At 42.3% G+C, this 12,888-nt stretch overlaps 1 protein-coding gene across 1 annotated transcript; it reads right to left on the reverse strand.

Annotated features, from left to right (window-relative positions):
- Positions 1-9,834: 9,834 nt before the first annotated feature.
- Positions 9,835-12,362, reverse strand: LOC114310634 (uncharacterized). The gene is made up of 2 exons (XM_028256687.2): positions 11,172-12,362; positions 9,835-10,396 (listed from the first exon to the last, which is right to left on the reverse strand). The coding sequence occupies exons 1-2, from the start codon at positions 12,255-12,257 to the stop codon at positions 10,001-10,003; spliced, it is 1,482 nt and encodes a 493-aa protein (XP_028112488.2). The 5' UTR covers positions 12,258-12,362; the 3' UTR covers positions 9,835-10,000.
- Positions 12,363-12,888: the final 526 nt, after the last annotated feature.

Here is a 12,888-nt window from a genome sequence, read left to right on the forward strand (position 1 = left end):
AAGAATCACGAAGGACGCACCGTATAAAGGAGGCAAACCCCAAAGGACATCGGCATGTTCAGGGGCAGGCACTGTGCTTTGACACAACTCATGGAGAGGGGTCGAAAAGGACTCACCACGAAGCTGAAAGTAGCGCACTAAAAAGACTGAAAGCAGGAGATAGCCGAGCTCCTGGACGGAGCAAAGAAGACTTAAGAGATTACCTCAAGAGGAAGCAACAGAATGCCTACGCCGAGGTAACCTCCCCAGATAAGCCGAGGACACCATTCTCGATGGAATTAGATAGGTTTGAGGCGCTGAAGAGATTCAGTATGCCGAGGTTTCAAATATATGATGGTAAGTCAGACCCTAACTTTCACGTTGGACTATATTTGAACTCAATGGCATTATATAGTGGGAACGAGCCGTTGCTCTGCAAAGTGTTCCCCTCATCTTTCGGAGAGATTGCATAAGATTGGTTCCACAAACTATTAGAGGGAAGAGTGAAGACCTGGGAAGGCCTGGCCGAGATGTTTGTGGCCAGGTTCGGGACAAACAAGCTGCAGCCATTAAGGGTGGACGCATTGATGGCTTTGAAGATCAGCAAGGATGACGGCCTTAGGGCCTATGCAAAAAGATACTATAAGGTGTTCAATCGAATACCCGAATGTAATCAAGAGGTGGCAGTCGTATCTTTCAAGAACGGCTTGAAAGACAACTGTCCACTACGAAAGTCTTTGGCAAAAACATTGCCAAAAAGTATGAAAGAGCTCATGGCAAGAATTGAGAAGTATGCCAGAGTCAAAGAAGACACATCGGGGTCTAAGGAGATAAAACAAGAGAAAGGAAACGGCTCGCCGAAGCGAGGCCGAGGTAACAATGGATCAAGCAAATAAGAAGCAGAACTGAGGGCCACACAGGCTGTAACAAATGTGTTTCGAATCCCGATTTACAAAGTCCTAGATCAAATTCGGGACCAGCCCTATTTCAGAACGCCAAAGAGGACTCCAGGAGAGTTCATGAGAAGAAACATTGGCAGGCATTGTGCCTACCACAATGAAGATAGGCATACAACTCAGGGTTGTAGAGCCCTGAAAACACATTTGGAAGACCTGGTGAGACAAGGACATCTGAGAGACCTTGTCGATGAGACCAGGACAAGGGAAGAACGGGCAAGATTGCCTCAGGCACCAGCAGCCTCACCTCCCCTAGCATAGCAGCCGCATGCAGGAGGACCTCGGGTAATCAACGTAATCCACTTAAAGGTCAACGAAAACGAAATCCGATGAGAGACCCAGAAGGTAAAACACCTACAACATGTCTACTAAGTAGGGAAGAAAAGACATCGGGCAGAAGAGTGCCAGGGACCAATGATAACCTTTACTGAAGCCGACCTCGAGATGATCCAATATCTGCATAATGATGCCTTGGTAGTATCCCTCCAGGTTGGGGAGTGCCAAGTGAAACGCATCCTAATTGACCAAGGTAACTCCTGTGACATCATGTACGCCCGATGTTACAAGGAGCTCGGTCTTCACCCAGATGATATGGAACAATCAATGGTTGGGTTCAATGGAACGCTGACATGGCCACTGGGAACAGTAAGCTTGGAGGTGCAGGCTGGCACCAGGAAGATCAAGATAGAATTCACCATTATCGACACACCCTCCTATTACAACATCATCTTGGGAAGACCATGGTTGCATGCAATGGGGGCAGTTCCCTCAACATTGCATCAACTATTGCGATTCCCAACAGAGCATGGGATAGAGGAAGTCAGAGGCGATCAACTGCAGGCGAAGAATTGCTCCATGGTAGCAATGAAATCTACCTGCAGCATACGAGAGCCAGAAAAGGCAGAAATTGAAGACGAGGACGTGGAAGTCCTAGAAGACGTCGGCAAGGAGCCAGCCGAGAAGAGCGAAGAGGCACTAAAGAAAATCCTCGTCCAGGATGGGGATGAAAAACGCTTTTTTCTTCTCGGCTCGGGCTTAGCAGAAGAAGAGGAAAAAGAATTTGAAGCTTTTTTGAAAATAAATATTGAGGTGTTCGCTTGGACACCTTACGAAATGCCTGACATTGACTCTGAGGTCACTTGCCACAAACTGAATATTGACAGGTTGGCCAAACCTGTAATTCAACGAGCCAGAAGACCGACGTTGATGCACGTCAAAGCAGTAAAGGAAGAAGTAGATAGACTTCTGGAGGCCAGGGCCATTAGAGAAGTACATTACCCGACATGGCTATCCAATACAGTGGTGGTAAAAAAGAAGAACGGTAAATGGAGGGTCTGCGTAGACTTCACCAGCCTCAACAAAGCCTGTCCCAAAGACAGCTTTCCTCTGCCCAAGATTGACCAGCTAGTAGATGCCACTTCAAGGCATGGAAGAATGAGCTTCCTAGACGCCTACAAGGGGTACCACCAGATAGCCATGTACCCCCCAGACGAAGAGAAAACCATGTTCATCACCCCAAAAGGCCTGTACTGTTACAGAGTAATGCCTTTCGGGTTGAAAAACGCAGGAGCAACTTACTAAAGCTGGTAACCAAAATGTTCAAACACCTGATTGGCCGAACAGTAGAAGTCTACATCGACGACATGGTCGTTAAGACCAAGGAGCTTGAGGGTCATCTCGGCGATCTAAAAGCAGTCTTTGAAATCCTTAAAACATATCGGTTCCGACTCAATGCATCGAAGCGTGCATTTGGAGTTGGATCTGGTAAGTTTTTAGGATACCTGGTGACTAGAAGGGGCATTGAGGCCAGCCCAGATCAAATCAAGGCCATCCTAGAGTTGAAGAGCCCGACATCGGCAAAATAGGTACAGATGCTGACTGGAAGGGCCGCAACCCTGAACAGATTCATCAGCAGAAGCTTAGATAAATGCAGACCTTTCTTCAACTTGATAAAGAAAGCTACAGACTTCCTATGGACAGAAGAATGCGAAGCCGCTTTGGTTGACCTGAAGAAGTACTTGACCACAGCTCCAGTTCTTTCAAATCCAGAACCTGGGGAGGAGCTGTTCCTGTACTTAGCCATTTCAGAACATGCGATAAGTGCAGTACTAATCCGAGAAGAAAAATGGAAGCAAAGGGCTGTTTACTATATAAGCAAAACCCTAGCTGATGCAGAAACGAGGTATCTACCCTTAGAGAAATTGGCACTAGCTTTAGTAATGGCTTCAAAGAAGTTGAACCATTACTGCCAGGACCATAAAATTGTGGTGCTAACAGAGCACCCCTTGAAGTCCTTACTGCAACAAGGAGACTTGACAGGAAGAATAGCCAGGTGGGCAGTCACCCTAGGCCAATATGACCTGGAGTACAGGTCAAGGACAGCAATTAAAGACCAGGTTCTGGCCAACTTCGTGGTTGAGTTCACACCAGAATCCATCGAACATCGGGCTCTGTTGAGCAAGGATGAACGATCTCCAGACAAGTAAGGAGAAGCCCAGGCAAAAGGCAAAAGAACAGAAGAAAGAAGAAAAACTCAGACCCTGCAGAATTTACATCGGCGATCCTTTCGACTATTCGTTGATAGGAGTTCAAACCGACAGGGAGCAGGGGCATGAGTAGTATTAATATCCCCAGATGGGCAAGTACTAGAACAGTCAATTCGTTTGGGGTTCAAGGCCTTAAACAATGAAACAGAATATGAAGCACTCATTGCAGGACTGAAGTTGGCAGCAGCAGTGCAAGCAGATGAGGTAATAGTTTTTTGTAATTCACAACTGATAGTTAACCAGACAACAGGCGAGTTTGCAGCCCGAGATGAATGAATGTTGGCCTACACAAAGGAAGTCATCAGACTGTCAGCTTTGTTTCAGAACTGCCGACTATTTCAGGTAAGCCGAGATGATAACAGCCACGCCGATGCGTTGGCCAACCTAGCTAGTGCAGTACAACCTGAAAAAGCAAGGACTATAATGATTGACTACCTGTCGGGCTCGAGCATTGAACCAGTGACCACAGAGCATGAAGCAATGTGCGTAGACATGGGACCAAGCTGGATGGACGCAATTGTTGCATTCCTAAAAGAAAGGAAGCTACCAGATGATCGCAATGAGTCACACAAGATCAGATTGAAGTCGGCAAGATTCAGTCTGACAGCAGAAGGACATTTCTACAGAAGGTCCTTCACTGGACCCCTGTTAAGGTGCGTACACCCTTTGTAAGTTGAAGATTTTTTATATGAAATCCATGAAGGAATTTGTGGAAGCCACGCTGGGGGCAGATCACTAGCTCACAGGGCCATTACCTAAGGGTATTGGTGGCCTTACATGCAAAAAGATGCAGAAGCCTACGTGAAGAAGTGTGAACAATGCCAAAGGTTTGCACCATTGATACACCAGCCAGCTGCTGACCTGAACCCTGTATCCAGCCCTTGGCTATTTGCCCAATGGGGCATGGATCTCGTTGGGCAATTACCCCAAGCAACTGGACAAAGGAAGTACTTGCTGGTAGCAACGGACTACTTCACTAAATGGATAGAAGCTGAACCCCTTGCCAAGATCCGAGATGTGGATGTGAAGAACTTCATTTGAAAAAACATTATCACCAGGTTTAGGATTCCAAGAGCAATTGTTGCAGACAATGGAACTCAATTTGACAGTAAGCTAATCAAGAACTTCTGTGCAAAGTTCAAGATCAAGAACTACTTTTCAACCCCAAGCTTTCCACAAAGCAATGGACAAGCAGAAGCATCCAACAAAGTAATTCTGGATAGAATAAAGAAGAGGCTGCAGGCAGCAAAAGGCAAGTGGGTAGACGAATTGCCCAATGTACTCTGGGCATATCGGACTACGCCGAGAAGATCAATAGGAGAATTCCCCTTCGCCATGGCTTATGGCACGAAGTAGTCATTTCACTGGAGATCGACATCCCAGGAATCAGAACACAGAGAGTAGAGAACGGAACTAATGATGTACTCTTAGCCCGAGATCTAGATCTTCTAGAACAACGAAGGGAGAAAGCTGCAATTCAGAACGCAGCATACCAGCAATGGCTTGCCAGAGCTTACAACAAGAAGGTTAACCCAAGGGAATTTCAGATTGGTGACCTTGTCTTAAGAAAAGTCGTCGGCAACAAAAAGGATCTCAGAGAGGGCAAACTTGGCCCAAATTGGGAAGGACCCTACAGAATCATCTCGGTGCTGGGCAATGGGGCATATCGGCTTGAAGATAATGAGGGCAAAGAGTTGCCAAGACCCTGGAACACTTGTAACCTGAAATTTTTCTATCATTAAGATTTAACTTATTTTTTGCCGACGTCATAAATAAAATTTTAGCAAGATTCTTCAACACTTGTGACTGATAAAGATACATAATGTTGTTTCTGAAATGCATAAATAATGAGAACCCAAGTGGAACTCAGGTTCATATTAGGGGACAGAGAGAAGACAAAGATGTTTAACACTTGTTGAAATTTGTGGACAATTTACAAGTTGAAGTTAAACCGAAATCATTGTTTAACACTTGTTGAAATTTGTGGACAATTTACAAGTTAAGTTAAACCGAAATCATTGTTTAACACTTGTTGAAATTTGTGGACAACTTACAAGTTGAAATTAAACCCAAATTATTTAAACAATTGTTGAAATTTGTAGCAATTTACAAGTTGAGTTAAACCAGTATGATGTTCAACACTTGTTAAAAGTTTGCAAGTTAAGTTAAACCGAGAAGTTTGTCTATCCGAGGTGAGTCACCCCGAGAAGATTACACAAAGAAGGAAGAGTATGTTAAAGACATGCAGAATATTCTAAGTATAGAATCACACAAAAGCAGTCAAAAGAAGACAAAGGTACAAACACTCAGTGAAGGAAAGTTGTATTAATATTCAGAAAAGGCACGTTGGCCAATAGCATACAATTGTTCCCACAAAAGAAATGCAAACGTACAAAAGACAGAAGAAAAAGACATGAAAATTAAGATTCCTTAGTATCGACAGTAAGCTGGGTTGGGACCTCGGAAGACTGTTGAGAAGCCACCTCAGCCGCCTTCTCCGCCATAAGCTCAGCATCAATCTCTTGCAAGGTTTCATCAATACTCTTGCCGACGATGAGGACATCGGATAAAGCTTTCTTAGGAGCAGCTTCTTTGCGAACCTCCTCATCCTCCTCATCTTAAGTCAAGTCTAGGACTTGCTCATTTTGAGGAGGAGACTTGGCCCTAGTTGCTTCCTTGGGTCTTCTCACCAGGGTCTCATCTTCAGATTCAGATTCCTCATCGAATTGAGCTGGTGGAGGAGTTGGAGGGAACGGAAGAGGAATGGCGTTGGCTTTCCGAAGTGGCGAGTCCTCGGGGACCTCAAGCTTCTTTAGAAGAGACATCCAACCAAGGGTGAAACCCTTGTTGCATGCCTGCTTCACTTGAAGTTCATAAACCTCCGTAACGTTGGCCATACCTTGAGCATATGCCTTCTCATCGGCGTCCTTAATTTCAACCTCTTTGGTGGCCAAGGCTACTTAAAGCTCTTTTTCGGCTTGGGCCATCTTCTCCTCGGCCTCTTTTCTTTAGGACTCAGAAACCTTTCTGATGGCTTCGACAGATTCAGCCTTTTCTTCAGCGTCAGTTTGGGCTTTGATTGCAGCCTCAGCTTGGTCCTCCAACTTTTTCATCTTTAATTGTAAACTCTTGTTGGCTTTTTGAAGAGTAGAGAACTCCTTCTTCATCTCGGCCAACTTCTCTCGATTTTCGAAAGATTGAATAGAGAAAGAATAGGCATGCTGGATAGCCTGACAAAAACATAAAACAAAAGTTATTAAGAAATTTTCTAAGTATAAGAAAGAAGGAAAAAAAGTGCCAAATGAAAGACACTTACTTGAACAGAACGTTAAAGCATCAAAGCGTAGTTTTCGTACTCGCTCATCTTGGCGTTTCGATTAAGATCGCCGGGGAGGAGCAAAGCAGTACTAAGGGCTACGCCGATGTTGATGTCATCAGCACTGTCGTTAGCCATGACTGGCTTATTTTCCAGAGTAATTTATGGAGCCCACGGGGCATCATTCTTTTTAGACCCCGAGGTGGTCGTAGAAGATGACCTCGGTTTTTTGGATTTTGGAGATTCTGATGGCTAGGCTTCAGAGTGCCTTTTCTCAGCAGAGGGTTGAGATTTGTTACTCTCAGCCAACTTGGAGATCGGCAAAGTATCCACAGATTCAGTCTGAGTTACCTTAGCCTTTGGTTGAGCCTTTTTTATCCTTTTTGGCTTTGGAGGCTGGGTTGGAACTGGCTGAGCGTCAACATCGGTTGGAATGCTGGCCAGAAGATCTTTGGCAACTGGTTTTGGACGGCCTATCTTGGTAGAAGACACTGTTCAGCGTCGACGACGGCGTTGTGATATTGGAATCAAGTATGGAGCCGAGGTTGATGGCTGATCAGCTGGATCAGAAGTTGACCCTTGATCTGTCCGAGATGTGGACGTAGTCTGTGGAGTTGTGGCAGAAGGTGGAGAAAGGCTTTTTTTCTTCCTCTTAGGGATAAAGTTGAGAAGCAAGGAAGCCTCCCGTTTGTGAACCAAAAGGTTCAGTAGCATCTTCAAATCCTTACTAGAGAAGAAGGATTGGCGAAATTTTTTTGGAGGCTGAGGAAGAACTGCAAAGATAGAACAACACAGACATTAGAAAAAGAATATTGAAAACTTTATGCAAGAAGGTAAGAAAACTTATGAAGGGTGGCCCTTACCAACTCCTTCCCCGAGAACTGTTCGACTTAAGGGATAAAGATGAATGTTATCATTTGGCTGAAACTCCTAATTGCCCGAGACGATGAAGTAATCGTCTCCAGCTCCTTTGTTGGAGTCTGGAAGGTCGGCTACGATTTTATATTCAGTGGATCTCGGCTTGAGGTAGTAGACATAGTCCGTGTCTTTTCTAAGGCGACACATGGTATAACAGTACTGGAAATTGGCAAGTGTAATCCTGGTATTCTCTTGTTTGACTAAAGCTATGGTACCAGTAATAACTCGGTAAGAATTGATGGCGAATTGCATTGGGTTCAACTTATAGAAGTGAATGATTTGACGGAAAAAATGGTCAAGTGGAAACTGAAGTCCACACTCAATAAAGGCAACCACAGGGAAGGGCATGGAATTATCTGTAGGCATGATGGAGTCATCATCTCCAGCCAACCTCAGATTGACGTCGGCTGGGATTTCAAACTCTTGCCTAAAAAATTCTAGCTTAGAGGGGGTGTCTACCCGATGTTTCCACATACCGATAATATCGGGATAACTAAAGGTATTGGATTTCAGAAAGAAGATGTTTCAAAAAGGGTTATTGGGACCTCGGCAAAAAACCTAGGTTTGAGCTGGTGCAGAAATTTGTAAGGGATGTTTCAGTTTTGCCCTAAATTGTAGGTTCTACAGACAAATCCCAAACCTAAGTCTATTGAAACGAAGACTGAAGGCATGAATCTGGAAAAGACACAAAAAATAGAAACAAGAACGAGTTTCAGAAGCAAGAACAGAGATGGTCTATTAAGAGCATAAAGAATACAAAAAGTATAGGGCCAGGAACAGTGGCAAAAGTACAAGGAAGTGGTGAAACAGTGCGTGTGTTCAAGATATGGGCAAGGGCAAAATCGTGGAAAAAACACATTCAGGTATATGATTCACAAATTAAAAGTTTGAACAAATGCAGTAATGGCAACAAGTTCAAGAAAAAATTAAGTAAGAAGGAATAGTGTATTACCAGAGGAAGAATGAAGCCGGTGTTAAAAATTGCTGAGGTCAGACGACGGTGGCGGACCGGAGAATAAGCACGAACCTAGTCAAAGAAAGTGAACGTCGGTGGCTGCAGAACTTTGGAAGCTTGAGCAATGGAGGATTTCGAAGGGTAAAGCAAGAAAGAGAGACAAAGAGCTTCAGACGCGAAAGAGTAAAGTGAAAAGACGGGGAAAAAAAAGAGAGTTTTGATTAAACTTGAAACGGCGGCAAAAGAGGGCAACCAATGCGCCTAGGAAGGCGGCTTTGTCAGACGGCGCACGCAGGCGCGAGGCGATTTTTAAGCGCGTCGCAAGTACGATCCAATATAGGAAAGACACGTGTCATAAACAGTTAAATTATTGTATGACAGCTCATACGCGTGAAAGGGTTCTTGAAGTTCTTGTTCTTTAACAAAGACATGTCGGCCAACATAATATTCTCGGCTGAGATACTGTAAACCGATGTACTGGACGATAGGAATGATATAGGTTCCATCACCTCAGAATGCCGAGGTAATAGAACCTAGGGGACAATTGTGGGGATATATTTTCTGAGTTCCAGCACATGGCCAAGGTGACACCGATGTGTCAGCCGAGGTGCCACGTGTCCAGGATATGACGCCGAGATGATCTCGATGAAGCCGAGGTAATCTCCGAAGATATCGGATTCCGAGATAAGCAGATAAGGGACAAGTCCTAGAATAAAGAGGAGACTTAGCTAAGATAAGAATAAAGCTCTTAGGGAGTTCATCTTTATCTCTTAAGGAGTCCAAAGTAGGTACTGAACAGGAATCCATAGAAGTGAGGCTTCTATTGGGGTTAGGATTGAGGTAACTATAAAAGGGAGGCACTCCCATGGGTCTAAGGTACGCAATTTATATTCTGTCTAGTGAGTTAAGCACTATTGATTATCTTTGAGAGATATACTGACTTGATCGTCGGAGTGTCCCCGGGTGGACGAACCACCGCCGGAATCTTCTCTTTCTGTTATAGGTTAGCTAGGTGTCATCTATTCTGCCAGTGTTTTCCAGCTAAATACTGAGTTTGGCAATGTGATCAGAAAATCACCCACACACTATCTAATGAGCAATCGTGTTTTACGATAAGAATTATCATTGTTAAGTTAACGAAAGATAAGATTTGTCGACCTGAATTCATTTGTAGATTTTTATTGACCGATAACACAATGTAAAATAACGTCACTACTACAGTCAATATTTTTTCATTTCGTTGTATCCAACATATTTCCACTCTTGTAGATTGACATTGTGTGTCTCTGTATATTTTGTGTTTTTTATTTTATGTATTGAGCACGACAACTTAGCTACAGGCACAGCCACTAGCAGTTGCAGCTATGCCCTTCTCTGATGCTTTTTCCATTTTTCTCATCTTGACCTCATGAAGGACATTTCTAGCCCATTCGGCGAAAAATGTCTCATTGTATCCAATTTTACCACTCTTGTAGATTGACATGCAGCGGCGGTCATCTTCCCCGTAGGGGCAGTGGTCACCACTGGGGTCTCGCCAGGCGCCTTGGTGTTTCATCCCGGACCAGCTGGCAATCCAGTGGTAGACGTACTGGCCGACACCGGCCAGTTTTAACCATCCTTTGGGGAAGAACTCCATGACACTGCTGTTTCTGTCCATGAGGAACATGTTGGTTAATTGAGCTCCATGGGGTGAGACCAAAATGTCTGTCAAGCTCATCAGCTTCACCTGGAATTTTAATTTGTCGAATAAATAATCACCATCCATTTGCACAATTCATTTTCTAAGATTTTATATGTAGATTATCAATTAAAAAAATTAAATTGAACTAAAAATTGATTGATAACTATAAACCATTCGTTTTTAAGGACAAATATGATAAAATTTTATGATTATGAATATTAGATCAATTTATTTGTTTTTTTATTATAAATAATTTGCATAAAAAAACTTACAAAATAAAATTCAAGTTGAACTGGGACATATGGGGAGAATCCATTCCCATAATTTAGCTTCTGTTCAGTCCTACTGGATGGTCCAATTTAGACATGTGAATATATTACAGGTCTCATTTTGATTATTTAATTCTATAAAATTTTTAAATTCTCATATATAGATTATACATGAAAATAAAATTATTATTTTAATAATTGTACCCACTCATTTTAATCACATTAAATCGCAAACTACAATTATATAATGAATTATTATTATTTTTTTTATGTGTGTGTGATGAATAATCAACATAATTTAAAATCATTGAACAGACCACCAAAATAGAATTTTGGTTGATCGGTAGGCTAGAACTGAATGGATTGAGATCCTCTTCATTACATCATCTAATAATTATATAATAATCTTGTAAACTTGTTTAAATTTCAAATTAGGAAAAAAAAAAATCAATTTTTGTGCATGTAGCATGGTCCATTTATGTGTATTATGTATTTAATTATGTGCGGGGTAGAATTAAAAAAAAAAAGAAAAAAAAAAAAGAAGGACAAACCTGTTGACAGAAGGTGAGATTGTTGGAGTGAGCAACAAAGAACCGGCAACCTTCAACGTTGTGACACTCCCTCTCGAAGATCCCAATCACCGCCGACTCATTCTTAAACGACCTCGCCCCTGTCCTCATGAACATCGTCATCCCGATCACCGCCAAATTCAATCCCCTTCCTCCATCTTCCCTACTCTCTTCCATGCTCACATTACAGTACAACCTCGCTTTGCATCTCATCAGATCATACACCTCCATCCTCCTCTCCCTCGACATGCCTCCCTCGTTATGCCTCATCACCACCGCTTCCTCAAAACAAACCGCCCTATCTCCGCCACCACGATCATCAAATCTTTCAATATCAACATACCCATTAAAAGTAGCATTCATTAAAATCTTCAACCACGGTCCCATTTTTGTTCTAAGCTCACCCCAATGGTAAAGTACCCACCTAGTGGGCAATTTCGAACACTCATTTTTTATATGCCATGCTACAAATGGTACCATAGCGGATAATCCATGCCATATGTTGTCATAATTGTAGTGATTGTACGACACAAAAGTTAGACCCTCCATGTGGGTTGCATTTTCTGGTAAAGTTTCAGGCCAAGCCAAGGCATAGGAGTTCCACGCGCCGTCGTGTGTGTCGTTGCCCTTGACGCATAACAACCTGCCTTTTGAGGCCTTTGAAGGGAAGTGTTGGAATTGGACCTCACCTTGTTCGTGTGTGTCGTATGTGGAACTCATGAACCACGTGTGGCCTTGTTGGGCTGTTTGGGTGTAACGTAGGTCTTTAAGTGGGAGGAACGTGACGGCTTGCCGGAATTTGGCGGCGATGGTGGTGGTGGTGGAGGTTTGGGTTGTGTTTAATATGGGGTTTTGGAAGTGGTGGATGAAGGACCATGAAGAAGGGGGGGTTTGGAGGGATTGGATTTGGAAGAGGATGAAGAGGGTGACACAGGTGGAGAGGAGGCAGATGGAGAGTTTTGGCGAGTAAAGAGAGGTGGTGCGGTGGTGGTTGTGGTTGTTGTGGTGGTGCTTCGGACTGTAAGATATGGGGGGGACTCGATTTGTCTCAGAAACCAGTCTGGTCATGGTGTTGAGGATAGAGAAAGTTGATGAAAGTTGGGTCGATGATCTGATTTTTGGGTTGGTTTGTGGTGGGGGAAGAGAATAATGTGAGTTGTGGAGATCTGAGACTCTCTATTATCATTAGTAGTTCTTTAGAAAATGTTATTTTTACATGAATTTTATACATTTTTTTCCAAAAATATTATTCTGTATGTAAATTTTCTATAATTTTTTTTTTGTATATTATTATTCTATTAAAAAATGATTAATCCCATCTTTTTGAAGTTGTGTGATACAAAATAATAACAAAAAATTAAGCAACACATGTACATAGCATTTCTCAAAAGATAAAATTTATTCAATGACAATGTGTGTGTTTGGTTTGAGTTTTTTGGATTAAATTTTTTAAAAATTGAGTTTTTTGTTTTTTGTTTTTCGTATTTTTTGTTTTTAGTGAATATTTTTAAAATTTTAAACTTTTTTTAAAAAAATTTTTTAGATGCACCTTATCTAGATGTATCTAAAAAGTAAAAAATTTGTGAAAAAATATTTTAAAAAATTAATAAATATATAAAAATATAAAAAAATATACTGAATTCTCGTATTTGTTTTGTATTTTTGATATTTAGTGAATTTTTAAAAGATTTTTTTCACA

This window comes from Camellia sinensis, chromosome 2 (genome assembly GCF_055761805.1).
Source record: "Camellia sinensis isolate YWXY chromosome 2, ASM5576180v1, whole genome shotgun sequence".
NCBI lineage: Eukaryota > Viridiplantae > Streptophyta > Magnoliopsida > Ericales > Theaceae > Camellia > Camellia sinensis.